The sequence below is a fragment of the Cetorhinus maximus genome, chromosome 3 (genome assembly GCF_964194155.1).
Source record: "Cetorhinus maximus chromosome 3, sCetMax3.hap1.1, whole genome shotgun sequence".
NCBI lineage: Eukaryota > Metazoa > Chordata > Chondrichthyes > Lamniformes > Cetorhinidae > Cetorhinus > Cetorhinus maximus.
In genome coordinates this window covers 123,190,063-123,209,785 of record NC_135881.1, presented here as the reverse complement: position 1 = coordinate 123,209,785, position 19,723 = coordinate 123,190,063, and the positions used below count along the sequence as shown (strand labels likewise).

The 19,723-nt window shown below is 41.6% G+C and overlaps 1 protein-coding gene across 7 annotated transcripts in view; it reads left to right on the top strand.

Annotated features, from left to right (window-relative positions):
- hycc1 (hyccin PI4KA lipid kinase complex subunit 1) overlaps positions 1–8,371 on the top strand; it is a 92,074-nt gene extending 83,703 nt beyond the window's left edge. For 6 of the 7 annotated variants that reach the window (XM_078538892.1, XM_078538887.1, XM_078538890.1 and 3 more), the window contains one exon: positions 6,577–8,371. In XM_078538892.1, coding sequence (XP_078395018.1) covers positions 6,577–7,133 — 557 coding nt within the window. In that variant the 3' untranslated portion in view covers positions 7,134–8,371. Of the gene's footprint in view, positions 1–7; positions 295–6,576 lie in introns of all 7 variants that reach the window. The other variant, XM_078538893.1, reaches the window with a different exon arrangement.
- Positions 8,372–19,723: the final 11,352 nt, after the last annotated feature.

The following is a 19,723-nucleotide window of genomic DNA, read 5'->3' as shown; positions in this document are numbered from 1 at the left end:
ATCCTAGATATATCTACCAACCATACTGACTCAGTCGAATCTCACAAGCTTCCTTTATCAGACACTCATGTGACAAATGTGCAAGAAGATAAACATGATAATGGGGAGAGAAGCAAAATACAAACAGAGAATGATGCTCAGCATTATCAGGGTATACAAGAACCAGCTTCAGATCCTAAGACAGATGGCAAAGAAATCAAGAGACAAAAATCTCTGAGGAAAAAGATGGAGGATGGAGTACATGCCTCTAGCAGAGTCTAGTACTAGCTGAGTGCTCCATGCTAGCACCCAAAGGTATCTGGGAGTTGAGGGTTAAGAACCTCATATTACAATATTCTGGAAGTCCAAAAAGGGAATCTTGAATTGATACTAAATACAATGTAAAATATCCACCTTAGTAATATGCCAATTATGCATGATCCACAATTCTAACTATTAACAGAAAGATTGCATGTATCTAAAAACTGCACTGATAACTTATCCATTAGAAACTTTGCTTAAAATCAACGTGTTAATTATCACTCAGAATAGCTATTTAAAGGGTGTTGAGTGACTGAGTGAACCTCATTAATTTATTGATGATTCTTGAATAGAATTGCTCACAAAATGAAAGTCTGTGGCACCAGCCTAAAAATAATAACCACATGCATTCTAAAACTGGAAATCAACAACTAACCATTTGAACAGAAATGTACTGCAGCCTTCTGGATAGGAAATGTATAACATCTAATGCAACTCTTTCTAACTAACTTTAAATTGTCTAGATATTTATAGTGTAGTTTTATATTTCCTTTTATCAAACACAAGTTAAAAATAGATTTATGACTATGATAACACAAACTTGAACTAAAATAATGGAATAGATTGTTGATTGAAGTGTTCACAGAACTCTCTATACTGTAACCAGTGCACATTGCTTTCCCATAATGTATTTTGCCACTTAGTGATATGCCACCAAAGAAATCCAGGAGCACAACTTCAGTTATAAAGTGTTTGCTTTCATTATCAACTATGTACTTACAATGAGCTATAACCATATTTTTTTCTATTTGTGGAAGAAGAAATCAAATGTTCATGGTTTAAAAATTTACATTTCAGTTAAGCCTTTAATAGGGCATCAGTAATAGAAAATCTTGGGATTTGGTTCAGCACAACATGAAAGTCAATCAATGGATAAAGTAAGAGTTATAAATAATGATTGCAGTCTGGGGTGTGCACTTTGGAATTGAGTAGCTGTCAAATTTGCCTTTTGACAAAGACTGACAGTTTCTTCCATGCTAATGTAACAATGCTTCGTCATGTGAATTAAAAAAAAAGTTATTTCACAGGATGTGGGTGTCACTGGCCAGGCCAGCATTTTTATTGCCCGTCCCTAATTGCCCTGAGAAGGTGGTGGTGAGCTGCCACCTTGAACCGCTCCAGTCCATGTGGTATGGGTACACGCACAATGGTGTTTGAGGGAGTTGCAGGATTTTGACCCAGTGACAATTTTTGAATAGATGAAACCACAAAGCCATACAAGCTCACTTCACACCTGCAAAAAGTACAACCCCAGACACACAACTCAAATAAGATTTCCACTTATAGTAACTTAGAAATTCTTTGTGCCTTACTTACAATTAATTGAATCACAGTGAATATATTTATATAATCTAATGCAGCTACCATGTTGGATATAAGATCTCACAATAGTGAGACAGCCAACTTGTTGAGCTTTTCTTTGTGGTATTAGTTCTGCTCAGATGAAGCTAGAATTCCTTGTTCTTCAAGTAGTGGCGTAAGATCCTTAACATCCAGCTGAAATGCTAAAATGGCAAATAGTTTAACATCTCATCCAAAGGATGGACTCCTAATGAAGCAGCATTTGCTCAGAGTTATATTAGTGTCTGCCTATAATTACACATTTAACCCATAAACTTCTGACTTGAAGATGAGTGCTACCAATTAAGCTAAGCTGGCCTGGTGGTTCTTGCCAATGCTGTTTTGATATTTAAAATCAATTAAATTACCGTGGCAATATTCAGGATTTTTTTTGCCTTTACTAAGCTGTATTACACTCCATTAAGAGAAATGGAGTATTGAAGTAGTGATTCTCATGTTCTCCAAAAAAAACTTGTTAATTTAAGTTTCATCTTGCCTCCAACAAGGGAAAATCCAACCATCGCCCCATGATGTTCAATGGCATTGCTATCACTGGTAACCCCCAGGATATTGATAGTGGGGGATCCATTGACCAGAAACTGAAATGGACTAGCCATATAAATACTGTGGCTACAAGAGCAGGTCAGAGGCTAGGAATTGTGCAATGAGTAACCCACCTCCTGACTCCCCAAAGCCTGTGCACTATCTACAAGGCACAAGTCAGGAGTGTAATGGAATACTCCCCACTTGTCTGGATGAGTGCAGCTCCCACAACTGAAGAAGCTTGACACCATCCAGAACAATGCAGCCCACGTGATTGGCACCACATCCACAAACATTCACTCCCTCCATCACTGACGCATAGTAGCAGCAGTGTGTACCATCTACAGGATGCACTGCAGGAATTCACCAAGGCTCCTTCGACAGCACCTTCCAAACCCACGACCACTATCATCTAGAAGAACAAGGGCAGAATATAGATGGGAACACAACCACCTGCAAGTTCCCCTCCAAGTCACTCACCATCCTGACTGGGAAATATATCACCATTCCTTCTGTGTAGCTGGGCCAAAATCCTGGAACTCCCTTCTTAACAGCACTATGGTGTACCTACACCACATGAACTGCAGAGGTTCAAAGAGGCAGCTCACCACCACCTTCTCAAGGGCAATTAGGGATGGGCAATAAATGCTGGCCCAGCCAGCGAAGCCCACATCCCGTGAATGAATAATAAAAAAAAATTAAAGGTGAGTTTTTCATCATGGAATTTAGATAATTGTATTGCAAAGCTTTCCATTTTTGTTCCTTCCTGTAGAATGGCATTGGTCTTGGTTATTATTATTTATGGCAGCAAAAGCTAATTTAGGAGGGCAAAGTAAAATTGATTGAGCACTGTTTACCATTGAAGGGCAAATGCATTTTTTCACCACATGCTACTACTAAACATTCAGTTATGCTTTTAACCTTTCTGCATTCAGCACACTTTCCTACAATCCTACTTATTTTCACCCAGCTATAGCAGTAACCTGTTTAGCACTTGCTCACACTGCTGAAAGTTGAGGTTAGTTATCACTTAAACTTAGCACTTAAAGTATACATAAATGTCAAAGTTTAATAATTGTTTTATTCTTTGCTTACATCCTGCCTGGCAAGATTTTCCTGGCACTCAGCTGGGATGCAGTTAAAGAGCCAGGGAACTGTGTCGGGAGGAATCCCTGATGCAGTCCCACTGGCGGGCCATTTAACCAGTGGCTTTAATAGCATCGGCTTAGCTGTCTGCTGACTGGAGGCAGGTGGCAAGTTTAGCTAATTAAAAGGAATGCAAAATTCTGCAGTTCTGGAGATCTGAAATAAAAACAAAGTGCTGGAAAAACTCAGCAAGCCTGGCAGCGTCTGTGAAGAGAAACACAGTTAACTTTTGAGTCACATATAACTCTTATTCTGAAACTGAAAGTCATATTGGACTCCTAGCATTAGCTCTGTTTCTCTCTCTCTCTCCATCTATGCTTCCTGACCACCTGAGTTTTTCCAGCATTTTGCTTTTATTCAAGCCAATTAAAAGGCCAACTGAGGGCTATCATCCCAGGCCACTGGCACGTTGCTAGTGGGGGAGTGGCCCTGCGCCACGCAGGGAGGCCACCAGCTGCATGTTGGTAGCTTCTGGGGTTGAGGGCCAGGCATCTGGAAGCTCCATAGCTCAGGAAGGGCCACTGGCATCAAAGGCTACCACCATAGCCCCAACGCCATCACTGGAAGGATTTTTTCTCCAATCGCCAGAACCTGCTTACCTGGCCCCAGCAGTGAGAAAAAAATTTAACTCCCCTGCACCTCTCAACCTCCCTTGGTGACAATGCAGAGCTGCAAACCCTCTGGACCAGCAATGTGAAGAGCCAGCCCACCATCCCACACATTTTGGTAGCTTGTAATGGATTTATGTAATTATGTAAATGTTTCTTCCCAAGCTAAAGGAAGTAAGTCCATACAGAGAAAATATATTATAGTGTCATGCCCTCCTCCCTGCTCCCCAGGGCATCCTGTGTGATTAGTGGACTGCCTCAGAATTCTTTTACACACATGGACAAAAGAGCTGAACTCCAGAGTTGAGGTGAGAGTGACTGCCCTTGACATCAAGACTGCATTTGACCGAGTGTGGCATCAAGGAGCCCTAGCACAACTGAAGTCGGGGAATCGGGGAACATTCTCCGCTCGTTGGAGTCATATCTAGCACGAAGGAAGATGGTTGCGGTTGTTGGGAGGACAGTCATCTCAGCTCCAGGACATCACCTCAGGAGTTCCTCTGGGTAGTGTCCTCAGCCCAACCATCTTCAGCTGCTTCATCAATGACCTTCCTTCTAACATAAGGTCAGAAGTGGGGATGTTCATTGATGATTGCACGGCTTTCACCATTCGCGACTCCTCAGATACTGAAGCAGTCCATGTCCAAATGCAGCAAAACCTGGACAATATCCAGGCTTGTGTGGCGCGAATGTTACTTACCACTTGTCAACCCAAGTGCCAGGGAATGACCATCTCCAACAAGAGAGAATTTAACCATTGCCCCTTGATGTCCAATGGCATTACCATCACTGAATCCGCCACTATCAACATCCTGGGATTTACCATTGACCAGAAACTAAATGGGACTAGCCATATAAATGCTGTGGCTACAAGAACAGGTCAGAGGATAGGAATCGTGCGACAAGTAACCCACCTCCTGGCCACCATCTACAAGGCAAAAGTCAGGAGTGTGATGGAATACTCCCCAATTGCCTGAATGAGTGCAGCTCCCATAACACTCAAGAAGCTTGACACCATCCAGGACAAAGCTGCCTGCTTGATTGGCACCACACCCACAGACATTCACTCCCTCCACTACCGACACACAGTGGCAGCAGTGTGTACCATCTACAAGATGCACTGTGGGAACTCACCAAGGCTCCTTTGACAGCACTTTCCAAACCCACGACCACTACCATCTAGAAGAACAAGGGCAGCAGATAGATGGGAACGCCACCACCTGCAAGTTCCCCTCCAGGTCACTCGCCATCTTGACTTGGAAATATATCGCTGTTCCTTCACTGTCGCTGGGTCAAAATCCTGGAACTACCTTTTAACAACACTGTGGGTGTACCTACACCACATGGACTGCAGTGGTTCAAGGAGGCAGCTCACCACCACCTTCTCAAGGGCAACTTGGGATGGGCATTAAATGCTGGCCCAGCCGGCGAAGTGTGCATCCCGTGAATGAATAAAAAAATTTAGAAATGAGATATGAAAAGCAAATTGTGTGGAACTACCATCTAAAGTTTGGTCCCAACTCTTGCAATTAAAGTAGCCTATAATGCATTTGTAACCATCAATCCTGATCTATACAGCAGTCTGTCTATGTGCAACTGAAGCTGCTTTTCAGCTGCACAAAAATGCCAGTACAGCTGGCCTACTGTACTATGATGTGCTAGTTTAACTAGAGCTCATAGGAAAAAAAATAGCTGTTTCACATGAGAAGTGCTTTTGTGTAGAATGTTTAAAAACCTCCTTGCAACATAATTTTTTTGTTGAAGTTCATCTGGTGCTGCTTTTGAAGAGGATAACATTTTGGCATGCATCCAATGTTAGTTAATGCTTCCTTGTGGAGATCTTTTCATTCCAGCGTTAATGTGGTGTTTTGAAACCTTAATTTATTGTACCAAAGAGGAATAGCATGAGTTCACATCATATGTGTATTGTCACTGTGGCAAGGTGAGAGGCCAGAGGCCTTGTGGCTTCTCCTGGGAGGCGGAGAGAGCAGAGGAAATCCCCCAGAACTGCTGATTTTAAAGAGTGGTTTTGGAGATCTGGGAGGGAATGGCTTGTCTGCTCCACCTCCCTCGGGAGAGTAGAGAAGCTAACCAGGGAAAAGATGAGAAATTGTAACCTGAGCCACATCAACTAATTACAAAAGCTGATATGCAAGTCATTGGCCCTAACTTTAACCTAATTCACTTGGCAGGAATGGTTTAGGCTGGGTGCTCAGTTTGCACCCCATCCTATTTTCGCAGTTAAAGTCAAAATGAGGTGTAAAACAGATGTCTGACCAGAACCTGCTCTGTTCCCTCCAGGCAGGTAAGGTTGGAATTGAGAGAATTTCAGGTAATGAGCATGATGGTGTAAGTATTTCCCTCCCACGTTGACTATACTCTCTTATGTAGCTCCAGCAGTTACATTATATTTTTCACATTTTCAGTTTGTGTTTTTATAGGAATATAATGTACAGATGTACATTATTTCTTTTAAAACTATCTTCACTTGTAGAATGAGGAATTGTTTAATGAGTTAGTTCTTCTACCAGTTAAAAATGTAAATTTATTATTGCTAAGTGTGAGTGAGAGGTAGTCAGATTGGATCAATCCTGATATAATGAGGTTGGACCTTTTCATCTTTGTCGTCTTTTTCTAGAAGCAACAGATTTAAAAGCCCAAGAGGATCTTATGGACATCTCTGAAATGGATGAAGGATTTTGTTCTAAGGTGACAAACACAAGCATTATAATTGGTAATACAAGCAACAAGGCATCTGCTGGGAAAAGTCAATGGAAACCATTAGGCAACAAACCTTGCAGAGATAAAGAAATAGCAGATGAGACCTGCCGTGAACACTCTTCTCGTAAGCAGTCTCGAAGAGTCGTGAGTGAGAATCTAGAGCTTGTGGCCATGAAAAGACTGACTCTGACGAGTAGTCAGTCCCTGCCTAAGCCAGGAAGCCACAATCTGGCTAACACAGCTACAACCCTCTTCAGTAAATCCTTTGAACAGGTTAGTGGTGTCTTTATTGGAAGCAGTCCAGCCAGTGCCGCAAATAGGAATATAGCAGAATCCAACCGATTCTCTGCTTGCAGCCTTCAGGATGACAGACTTGCACTTGTGTCTGATCAAGACCTTCAAGCTTCCATCACACAACACCAGAAACAACACTGCTCACCTGGTTTTAATGTTCATCTGTCACCAGATATGTAACTTTGCAACATGGGCATTAAAGAAAAGATTCTATTTTTTGTAGTCAGTATAAATTGATTTTTGTCAATGCAAAACTGTATTTTTACAGAGTATAAGTACTGTATGAGGTTTCATTTTTTTTTATCATTAATGTACCTGTAAAAACTAAAGTATTAATTGAACATCAATGAAAAGGGATGATGCACAACTCTTCAGAACCCTTTATTAATGTGCATTTGTGTTCTGTATTTTTATCCAAACACCATCTTTTGAGCAATTAACTTTAATAATAATTGAAAGCCTAGAACTTTCTCATTTGAAGAAACACTTGTAATATTTGTTTCTGATTTGACCTGTCTTGCTTTTTATATCATTGAGAACTTGTTATTTTGTTAGCTATTTCTACCACATTTAATAGAATTGTATTTTGGGGAGAAATTTGCTAGTGTAAAAAAACTGAGTTCAAGGTAGTAATGTAAATGTAGAATTTTTATATGAACTTAGTTGAACTGAATTATGTAACTATCTTGTATATTTAAATTAGGTGCGTGTATGTATGCATATATCTTTTATATGTATATCATTCATATACACGCATATACATTTAAATCTTTCATCCCTTTTCAAAGGCATTTTTATAAACAAAAGCTACTTACAATAGTATATATTTACAATAGTGTATAGTGTTTCAAATCCTAGGATCTCCTCTCATCAGTAACTTCTATTATGTTTAGTCAATCACGATATACCAGAAATGGAAGATGCTGACTTGTGGAACCAACACTAACCTTGGTAGTTTTTGCAAAAGTCAGTCCTATTGGACCATAAGACATAGGAGCAGAAATTAGGCCATTCGGCCCATCGAGTCTGCTCCGCCATTCAATCATGGCTGTTAAGTTTTTCAACCCCATTCTCCCGCCTTCTCCCTGTAACCTTTGATCCCCTTACCAATCAAGAACCTATCTATCTCGGTATTATTGCGGTTCATGCTGCCACTGTAGCACTTTGAGCAGAAATGCTCATTTTACTGTAACCGTTTATTGACTATTACTGCCTAGCTAAAATACACATTGAAAAATAAAATTACGAACAAAATTACTTAATAGAAAATAATTGATCATTTTAGTTTTTCTACAAATTGCTATTATCTTCCTTGAAGATTTTTATATTTCTCCATGTTTTTAAATTTTTGTCAGGCAACAACATATTGCAGTTACTAAAAGAATAAAGCCATTATTCAAGTGGATTTTTAAAGTTTATATTTCACTGAAGCATTAAGTCTTGCTCACATGTATTGTTTTAGGTAGCTAAATTTGTGCATTTATTTTTGTACGAAAGTGAAATATGGCCTTTTTGTAACATAACTCAATTTTATTTCAACTTCTACGCATGAGTTTTTTCAGTTGGATCACTGGGAGTCAAGTGAGAGCAGGAAATCAGCTATTTACTTTACCTTGCCAAGTTCAAGGTATATTTTAGTGCCCAGATTAAGACTGAGACAATTTTGTGCAGACCAGGGTCAAACCTGAAACTTTCCTGGTCTGTGTGACTTGGTTCCAGGAGTACCTTTTATAAACTGAGTCTTGTAGATGCCTATATGATGCCTTAAGTGTGGAATGGCATAAGCACTTAAATTATATAATAAATCTTTTTATTTTGGAGAGTGAACAGATTTGAGAAATGTAATAGTTGGCCTCAATAGTATTATACTTGGATTAGTGGATATCCTATGTATTTTATATATTAGTGTAAAAAGAATTTGACTGTTGCTGCAGTATTGTTTATCTGTGTTCCACACTTCTGTTGTCATATTCCCAGAATACCTAACATAGCACTTTATTATTCAGATTTAATCCTTGGAGTTTGCAATAGTGGGAGAGTCTAATTGAAAAGGCCATATGCATTCTATCAAAATGAAGTCTGGATTAAAAGGTGAATTGATCCAAGTGTTAAATAATGCTGTTAAATGTCACTTTGTAACATGTGATACCATCTAGAATATTTTCAGACATGCACTGTAAAACATAATACACATTAAAATAACTGGTTAGGTGTTTCTCAAAGGGAAAGATAATAGGTATAGCTGCTTTTGATGTCTTGCTAGATTTTGTATATTTGCAATGTTTACTTTTGTAATGATGCTGGCTTTAAGAATTCAGATATGTATTTGTAACTATTTTAATTGTACTGTCTACAATTATTCAGAAACTAGTATTGTACATTTAAGATGACTTAGGGATGTAAGGATGCCTTGAGTAACTTTCTCACAGAAAATTAAAACACTAAAAATATTAGCATTGCATAGTTATCCCACTTCTAGACAAGTAATATAAATTGGGGAAAGATGTAATAGGTCTTACTGTGCTCATCTGTCAGTTACACTAAATTTAAAGACTAGGGCCATGGAATTACACTCTGTAGCTTCTGGTTCTGGCACAGCAGATATCCCAATGGTAATGCGCATACTTCTGGCACAGTCCATCTGGCACCCCATTCCAGGAAGGGTGGTAGCATGGGTGTACATGCACCAGGAGCAGTGCTGTCCTGACACATTTGGCACTTAATTGCTTAACAAATTTGGTCCGTGCATGTGCACTGAGTACCAGTGCTAATCAATTCCAGTGTGATCAGCAGCACAAGGAATATCTCACTAGCATTACTTAAAGAACTTTTGACATTCATCTGCTTAGACAAAATTATTTGAAGTACTGTTTTTTTTTTTGTTTTCTGGAGGTGTTTTGAATAATTGTTACATAAAAATCAGGGAAGCCAAAGGATGTGGTGATGGGTATGGGGCTGTGGTTGCAATAACTCTGGGTCTGCAACATGACCAGCAAATGGACTGTATTCTGCAGAGAGGAAAAACTCTGAAGAAGGAGGTGGAGGAGGGCTCTTACAAAAGGCCCTATCCACCAAGTGTCAAAAGTACTTCTCCCTCTACCTGATCTAGGATCAGGGGCTGAGGTAGCTCTGCTTCAACAAGGACGTGGTCACAAAATTGTGATAACTCTTATGTGACCTGGAGCCTTACACTAGGGCAAAGATGATGCTGCGTTGGCCTTAAAGGTTACCCACTCATTGAACCTTTATACGTCCAGATCTTTCCAGGTAGGAGTAGGTGACATCTCCCAATATACCATCCGTTAGATCATTCAGGATGTGACAGAGGCCAGATGTGTCAGAAATGAGTGCATCCTTCAGCAGGAAGAAGCAGGATGAGTGGACATGTGGCTTTGCTAGGATATTTGAATTTCCAATGGTGCAGTGAGACAGGTAAAGGAATAGTAAGGGCTACCTTTCTATTAACAAGCAATGGTGTGTAACCATTCACATTACATGTTGGTGAATCCCTGCTATCTTGGTAACAGCCATGATGCATTCATTCTGAGGCAGTCAGCACTTCCAGCTATCTTTGGGCCTCCATGGAGGACCAGAAGTTAGTTGCTTAGGGAGAAAGTCTACCCCTGGCACACTAGACTTATGATCTTCCTCAGCCTGTCATGTGAGGACAGTATGTGTATAATGAGAGCCATGGAACCATCAAGCACATTGTAGGGCAGACAATTAGTCTGCTTCTACTGCCTAGACTGCTTGAGGGGTGCCCTCCAATACACACTGGAGCTGGTGCCTAAGTTTATGGTAGTTTGCTGTGCCTGATATAATCGTCATGAGGGTGCATTCACTACCTCCAGGAATCTAGAGATCACTGAGGAAGGAAGATGAGGCAGGAAGGATGCATCCTGTTCCACATTGCCCCAGATGGCTGTCGGACAGCACCTGCTGAGACTTTAAATAAAACTACTACTCTTGACCACCATGGATCCACCATTCTCTGCCTTTACTTCTATGTTAGATGTCCCCTTGGCACCATCAAATAATAGAAGCCACCTGCAAAAATCTTTTTCATTTAACATCTTTATTCAACATCACATCTAATTATATAAATGGAAACAAATAATTCACCCTTGTGAAATCCCTTGGTGCTGTCATGCCTTTGGCTGTCCCAGTGCTCCTAAGCAGTGCAATTCTAATGGCTGTGGCATGGTTGGTGGAAGGATGTTAATTTTTGCTGGGCATCCTTGAAGTGTTCTGGGCCTTGAGGGTCCAGCATTGGACTGTACCACTGGCATAGGTGGCAGCAGTCTGGGCTGAATGGGAAATGCATTGGCAAGTGGCAGTGACGGGTTCCTCCTTCATGGACCACTCCCATAGCACCATCTTTGTTATGGTGTAAGGCTCCAGATCATAGGAGTTACCACAATTTTGTGACCATGTCCATGTTGAAGCAGAATCACCTCGGGCACTGCTGCCAATTGCTCGACTGTCACAAGCCTACATGTTCCTTTGAGCATGATGCTCTGTAGCCATGATGGCAGCAGTGTGTGCCTACATAGCAGCAAGCATGGATCTTGTCTGAACTTCCACTGCAGCAGTAAGATGTTGAGTGACTTCCATCTGTGGTGCAATGGAAGTTGAGACATTGGCAACCAGGTGCTGAATGACAGCTGAATCCATTTGTGCTGCCATGTATTTGCCTATCACTTCCATGGTGGAAAATTTGGCCTCCATGCCCTCTACCAAGTTAGATTCCTCCATGCTCCTTGACAGTGAAAGGTGACTGTATTTGGAAGGCTAGATACCATACACTAAGCATTTTGATGTGCATGTTCATCAGTGTTCTCTTGCATGCTGCCCCACCAAAGTTCTCATCTGTGTCCCCTGTAGCAGAACTCATTGTGACCTTATCCTAGGGTGATCTGGTGTAGACACTATCCTTTTCTCCTGGCCTGCTGCAGCCCACCCATGCATGGTGACTTGCCATGAGCATATCCAAACCCGATGCTAACCTGCAAGAGCTTGCACAATGCCAGTATCTGATGACTGCAAGTGACAGTGCTTCCTCATCACTGGTGTGGGTTTCCTTTCCCCCTCTTATGCGCTCACTCTCTTGCTGCGTGTTTTGTTCACCCCCCCACCCCCTCAGCCTCCATGCCTCCTGTTCTCTCTCACTTGCACACTGTTAGGCCTCCTTTTGTGAATGCAGGCAGTGAATAGCTCGAGTATTGCTGAATTTTGCACAAAATGGAAATGAGTTGGCAGCACAACTACTGCCTGCTCAAACAGGCACACAGTTCGCAAATTGCAAGTCCCCAACCACCAGCACCGCCCACTCCCCTCCCCAAAAAAAGCTGGTGCAGACCAATTTTTAGGCCTATGTCTCTCTCTCTCTCTCTCTCTATTGCACTTTTTTGATTGAGAAGTTTAATGTTTTTCACATTAATTGGCTTTCATATCTCAACCAAGTTGCAGAGGTACAATTACCCATTGATATCATCTGTAAATCATTAATGATTAATTTTATTACTAATTTTATCAGTATGAAGTGAGGTTGCTCAATCTTTCTGCAGCACGTTATAATTTGTGTTATTTAAACATTAATATTCAAACCTAGCCTTTCATATTTTCACTTTCTGGTGATAAGATCCCAACTGAAGTAATTAGCATAAATTTATTTCTGGAAAGCCCAGCTACCCTGATCAGTATTGTCCATGCAAGCACTTAAAATTGGGCATTTTTATTTTACATATTTGTTCTCTGGATGGTAATGTCTGCTTATTACCATTCCCTAATTGTCCCAACAGCTGTTTTGCTGAATTCTTTTTCATAGTTCATCATGGTGAGATTTGAACTCAGCATCAGGTCCTCTCACTCAGTACAATACCATAGTTGCTAGACTACTGTACCCACGCAATGCAAACAATGAAGGTGTCCAGAAGACTCTTCCTTCCTCACTCAAGTATGTTTCAGACATTACAGGAACTTTATTTGTTTTCACAAAGAGTCTCATACTTGTCTCTGAAGGCAGCCCTGTACCAGGAAGAGTTCAAATATATACTTTCCAACAGAATTAACTAATCTCCCATTTCCTATCCTCAAATACAGGTATCAGAACCAATAAAACATCCATTAATCTGCTGATGCAGAGCAGTTGCAAAAAGAGTGCATTGTAAATAGAGTGTAATTGTTGGGAATTTGTTGAGTGGGAATTTTGGGCCGGAATTTCAAAATGGGTAGCTTGAGTTGGGAAACTTTCTGATGCAGCAGGTCCAACTTGGGCCCCGTCACCTGGAATCTTCGCTCTGGGCAGGTGCGGGCGAGATTGAGTCAGGCCCGCCAACCCAGGAAGCAGATCCGAGGTGACCATGATGCAGAAGAGTGCCAAGGCAGGTTGGTTAGAAGGATCACCTCAGTTCCCCGGGACTTCTTTCCATTTGTTTAAAAGCTGTTAATGGCTCCAGCCTTCACGCCCTCTCACCCCTCCAACCACCCCTTCCATGCCCTTAATGGCCCTTTTATGCGCCTCTTTCAATTCATGTCCCCCTTAAACCCAAATGCCACCTCAATAGCCAATCATCCAGTATCCACAATTGGACAGCCCTCGAGCCATGTGGAGATGAAAAAAAAAACCTCTTAACCTCAGCGCTGCCTGACAGTGTGGTCAACGATGCCTTCTATCACTTTGATGATGACTGCGAGTAGGCTGTTGGGGTGGTAATTGGCCAGTTGCATTTCTCCTACTTTTCGTGGACAGGACATACCAGGGCAATTTTCCACATTGCTGGGTAGCTGCCAGTGTTGTAACTGTAGTGGAACAGCTTGACTAGGGGTGAAGCTAGTTCTGAAGCACAAGTCTTCAATACTATTATCAGGATGTTGTCAGGACCCATAGCCTTTGCAGTATTCACTGCCTTTGGCCATTTCTTGTTATCATGTGGAGAGAATCGAATTGGCTGAAGACTGGCATCTGTGATGCTGGGGACCTCCAGAGGAGGCCAAGATGGATCACATGGCACTTCTGGCTAAAGATGGTTGAAAATGTCATTTGCACTGATGTCCTATGCTTCCCCCATCATTGAGGATGGGGATATTTGTGGAGCCGCCTCCTCTGGTTAGTTGTTTAATTGTCCGCCACCATTCATGACTGGATGTGGCAGGACTGCAGAGCTTAGATCTGATCTGCTGGTTGTGGGATCGCTTAGCTCTGTCTATCGCATGCTGCTTCCGCTGTTCACGTAAGTAGCCCTGTGTTGTAGTTTCACCAGGTTGACACCTCATTTTTAGGGATGCCTCGTGCTGCTCCTGGCATGCCCTCCTGTACTCTTCATTGAATCAGGGTTGATCCCCTGGCTTGATGATAATGATAAAGTGGGGAATATGCTGGGCCATGAGTTACAGATTGTGGTTGAGTACAATTCTGCTGCTGCTGTTGACCTTCAAAGCCTCATGGATGCCCAATCTGTCTCAGTTAGCATGGTGAGTGTCACACAACGTGATGGAGGATTGCCTCAATGTGAAGGCGAGGCTTCATCTCCGAAGGGGATGCTGGTCAATTCTAGCAATACTGTCATCAACAGATGCATTTGCGACATGTAGCTTGGTGAGGATGAGGTCAAGTTGGTTTTTCCCTCTTGTTGGTTCCCTCATCATCTGCCACAGACCCAGTCTAGCAGCTATGTCATTTAGAACTTGGCCAACTCGGTCAGTAGAGGTGCTAACAAGCCACCCTTGGCTATGGATATCCAAGTCCCCCACCCAGAATACATTCTGTGCCCTTGCCATCCTCGGTGCTTCTTCCAATTGGTATTAAACATAGGGAGTACAGATTCAGCAGCCAAGGGAGGGCGGGGAGGTGGGGTGGTAATGAGCAGGAGGCTTCCTTGCCCATGTTTGACCTGATGCCATGAGACGTCATGGGTTCCGGAGCTGATGTTGAGGACTTCCAGGGCAACTCCCTCCCAACTGTATACCACTGTGCCACCACCTCTGGTGGATCTGTCCTGTTGGTGGGACAGGACATACCCAGGGGTGGTGATGGTGGTGTCTGGGACATGGTCTGTAAGGTATGATTCCTTGAGTATGACTATGTCAGGCTGTTGCTTGAGTAGTCTATGGGTCAGCTATCCCAATTTTGACACAAGCTCCTATATGTTAGTAAGGAGGTCTTTGCGGGGTCAACAGGGCTGGGTTTGCTGTTGTCATTTCCTGTGCTTAGGTCATTATTGAATGGTCTGTCTGGTTTCATTCCTTTTTTTCTTAGGCTTTGTAGTGGTTTTATATAACTGAGTGGCTTCCTAGGCCATATCAGAGGGCCATTTAAGAAGCAACCACATTGCTGTGGGGCTGGAATCACATGTAGGCCAGACCAGGTAAGGACAACAGATTTCCTTCCCTAAAGGGCATTAGTTCATTTTTAGGGTTTTTACAACAATCAACAATGGTTTCATGGTCGCCATTATAATAGCTTTAAATTGCACCAGCTGTCGTTGTGGGATTTGAACCCATGTCCCTAAAGCATTAGCCTGGGGCTCAGGATTACTAGTCCAGTGACATCACCACCACGTCGCCCTTCATTAATTAGCAAGTAACATGATGTAGTGATTGGTCAGGATTCTTAGAGTAACTGACAAGTAGTTCTCATTCGTGTTCTCTCTCTCTCTCTCTCTCTCTCTCTCACTCACTCTTTTGCTCTTGCGGTCTCTCTCATCCAGTCTCTGCAGCTATCTCTTTTAGAACCTTAGGATCAAGTGGAAAAGGCAGTATTAATAAAAGCTTCTATTCAAATGAAAGGGAAGCGAATCGAGTAACAGTCAGGAGTTGTACTTTAGACACCACAGGTGAAGAAATTTTTTTTTAAAAAGTCAAGTAATTAAACCAGGAGAGAAAAAAAAAACATTTGCGTAAAACATTAGAGCAGCAGCCCAGGTGAAGGTCTGTGTCCCAAATGCACAGAGTATAAGAAACCAATTGAATGAATTGCAGGCCCAAATTTAATTTGGAGGGTATGACATGGTAGCCATTACTGTGATATGGCTGCAAGATGGTCAGGACTGGAAACGAAATGTACCAGGTTATAAGGTCTACAAGATGGTTAGGAAAAATGGTTGAGGGAAGGGGAGTAGCTTCAATGATTAAGGATGAAATCACTTCAATGTTAAGAGAGGATAAAATGAGATGTTATGGGTAGAATAACAGAATAGAAAAGGATTTAAGACTGTATAGTAGGAGTTGTGTATAGGCCCCTTCATAGCAGCTGTGAATTGGCAGAATGTATTAAAGCAGAGATTAGGCTAGAGGTTTTCTGCTATATTATGGGTAGAATTTTTGGCTCGGCAAGCGGGACCGGGGCTCGCTTGCCGAGGCATAAAATGGCATGGGGTGACGTCGGGCATGCGTCCCGACGTCACCGCATGTCATTCAGATTTTCAGTTTGATGGGCGCGCAGCCAACTCGGCTGTGCGCCCGCTGGCCGAACTGTCAAAGGCCAATAAGGCCATTTAACAATCAATTAAATCATTGACCTGAGCTGCCCGTCCAACCTTAAGGTTGGCGGGCAGGCGAAGAGCCCAGGCGGCCTTCGCATTTATCATGGAACCTCATCCACGGGCAGGATGAGGTTTCGTGAATGTTTTTAAAGTGTTGGAAAAATTTTTATTAACGTTTAGTAGACATGTCCCAGCTCATCTGACAGTTTCACATGAGGGGACATGTCCTTAAAATTTTTTTCTCCCTTTATTCAATGTTTTATACATGAAACTAATCTCCCTGAGGCAGCTCTGTGCATGCGTGAAAGAGCGCAGGCCCCCCGTGCACACAGGGTGCGCTCAGCACTTCCGGGCGCACGTCACGCTGGACGGGCCTTAATTGGCCCGCCCACGTAAAATGGCAGCACCCAGCCAATCGAGGGCACCGATCGGCTGCGTGCCTGCCCCCACACAACCCCCCTAACGGGGAGAAAATTCTCCCGTATGCCTTAGAACCAACAAGGGACCATGCCATATTAAACTTAATTATGAATAACCGCTTACTGGTGCATGAATATTTATCTAATAGCAATCATAATATGCTCAAGTTTAATGCAGTGTTTGAAAAGGAAAAACACAAAATATTAGAAGATTCTAGGTTTAGGTAAGGCTGATTCAATGGCATGAGATAGAAACTGCCTGTGGTAAATTTGGGTAAAATGACAGAAGATCAGTGGGAAGTGCAAAAAAAAATTGTGATTTCGAGCCAGTTTATATCGCAAATGGGCAAGAGATCTACTTGCTTAAAAAAGGGACTGTCTTGGATGACTAAAGAGAAAACCTAAAAGAAACAGCATGCAATAAATAGCACAGATCCAGGCAAAGGGGTGAGATACAAAGAACAGCAAAGGGTGACAAAGTTAGAGCTACAAAAAGGGAATATGATGAGAAATGTGTAAGGGACATCAAAATCAGCTTTATAATTACATAAGGAAAAAGAGGGTGGTCAGAGGCAATGCCTGCCCCTTGGAAACTTGCAACAGTGATATTGTCAATGAAAATGAGGAAATGGTGGACATGTGAATAATTATAAAAAGTTATAGTATACCTATAACCACTAGAAATTCACAATTTAAAAAGTGGTAGCGTGTCAACATCTGCAAAAGACAACAATTTAATATCGTGGATAGAGATCATTCTGAAAAACTGTGCACAAAAGGCCATAACACTACCAGTACTTGTCCCTTGGATAGAAAACACATCCAGTAAGTGTAGTGAAGTACCTCCTCTTCTTCAGCAGATTGTTCTATTACCTCTACGCTTGGAAGCCTACAATTCTCTGTGATTCACTGTGATTGAACCATTGTAGCATAAGTTTAATCATTCCTAGTACCATCCACATAAAACAAGTACTTGTTCCCAAGAACACTAGGCTCACAAACACCTGTCCTATTCACTTGACAAGTAACAAGATTGTGGGGGTGTAACTGCTCTTCTAATAAACAAGATATTGTCTGCTTTTCTCTAATTAACCTAACAAATGCACTCTCAGAAATTATATTTAACAGCCACAATTTTAATCAGTCATCAATTGCTGGGTGAGAAAACAGGCATGTTCCTGCTTTTCATTAAAATAAGAATTCCTTGATAGCCATATCCTGTGTGTTGGTATAATTTGATTTTGTTGCCTAACATTGCTGCTTTGTACCAATTTCAATTTAGGAGAAGAAATTGTCTGAATTCAGTGCTTTGGTGGTAATATGCAGTATGTTTTCCTCTATTGCTTGGTTACCTCACCATTGACAGGACAAAAAGTAGCTAGCGTGGACTTAACATGAGAGCAAACAATAGTGAGTAATCCTGTTGTTTGTTCTTGACCAAGTCTGAAGAAACAGAATGCTATGGTGACCAGCGTGGATCTTAATAAAGTGGAATATCTATTTGATGGATCTTGAAACAAATCTATTACTTCTAGCATTTTTTGTGAATTACCATTGAATGTTTCTCTATATGTGTAAGCTTTACATTTTTGATGAATATATGGAAATAATGGGCATAAAAAAAGACTCAGCTGATCCATCAATTTTACATGCCCCACCCCCACCCCAGCAGCCAAACAATGTCCTGGAAAAGGGAAAATAAACAGAACCAATAAGGGAAAGAAAATATGGAAAATTCCTTTTTACGCTTCTCTCACAACATCCTCCCCCACCCTGCGATTCAAGCCAATTCAGGAAATCACATTGGTTTGTTAATCTACTTATCTTTTAAATTATATGATCTCTGTCTCAATCAAAAAGTAGTCCAGCTCCCTTTTGAAGTTGCAAAAAGTCACTGCACATGCCAGCAAGATGCTGGAGAGTCTCACTACTCTGGGAAAAGAAAAATTGTCTTAGATCCAAATGCACGAACAAGCCTTCCCCAGTCCATCAAACTAAAATAACATATCAATATTTTCTACACCTCTGTCATGTCTCTTCTGAATCTGCACTTCTCTAAAATAGACCCAGCTTTTTAAGTCTTTCGGAACAACTAAGGTTCCTTAAACTAGGAATAATTATTGCAACCCTTCTCTTAACCTCTTACATGGCCATAATATCACCTACCATGTGAGGGGCTCAAAAATTGGTGCAGTAGTAGGTGCAGTATATCTAAGGACCTGCATAAGGACAGAATTGTGTCCTTTAATTTGTATTGAATAGATCTATTAATACAATTCAATTTGGTTATAGCTTCTGTGCATTAGTTGTGAGCCTTGACTGATCTGTACACAATATCTAGATCCTTTTCTCTCGCAATTATTTTCAATATGCTCCCTGTAAGAATGCTAAGTATGTTCTTTGTTGGTCCTATCTATGTTCATCACACTGCATATGTCTAGGTTAAATACCATTTACTATTGTTTGACTCATTCTCCAAGCGCAGGGATCACTAACCTGTTTTTTTAACTTGAAAAGCATTTTTTTTTAAATGCCTAAAATCAAAACCATTTGGAGCCCCCACACAGCAAGACATGGATAACATTCAGGCTTGGGCTGACAAGTAACATATATGCCACAGAAGTGCCAGGCAATGACCATCTTGAGCAAGAGTGAATCTAACCATTGCCTCTTGACATTCAATGGCATTATCATTGCTGAATCCCCCATTATCACTGACCAGAAACTTGCGGCGAGTAACTCCTCTCCTAACTTCCCAAAGTCTGCCCACTATCTACAAGGCACAAGTCAGAAGTATGATGGAACACTGTCTGGTTGCCTGGATGAGTATAGCTCCAACACTCAAGAACCACTCCATATACCACCTCAA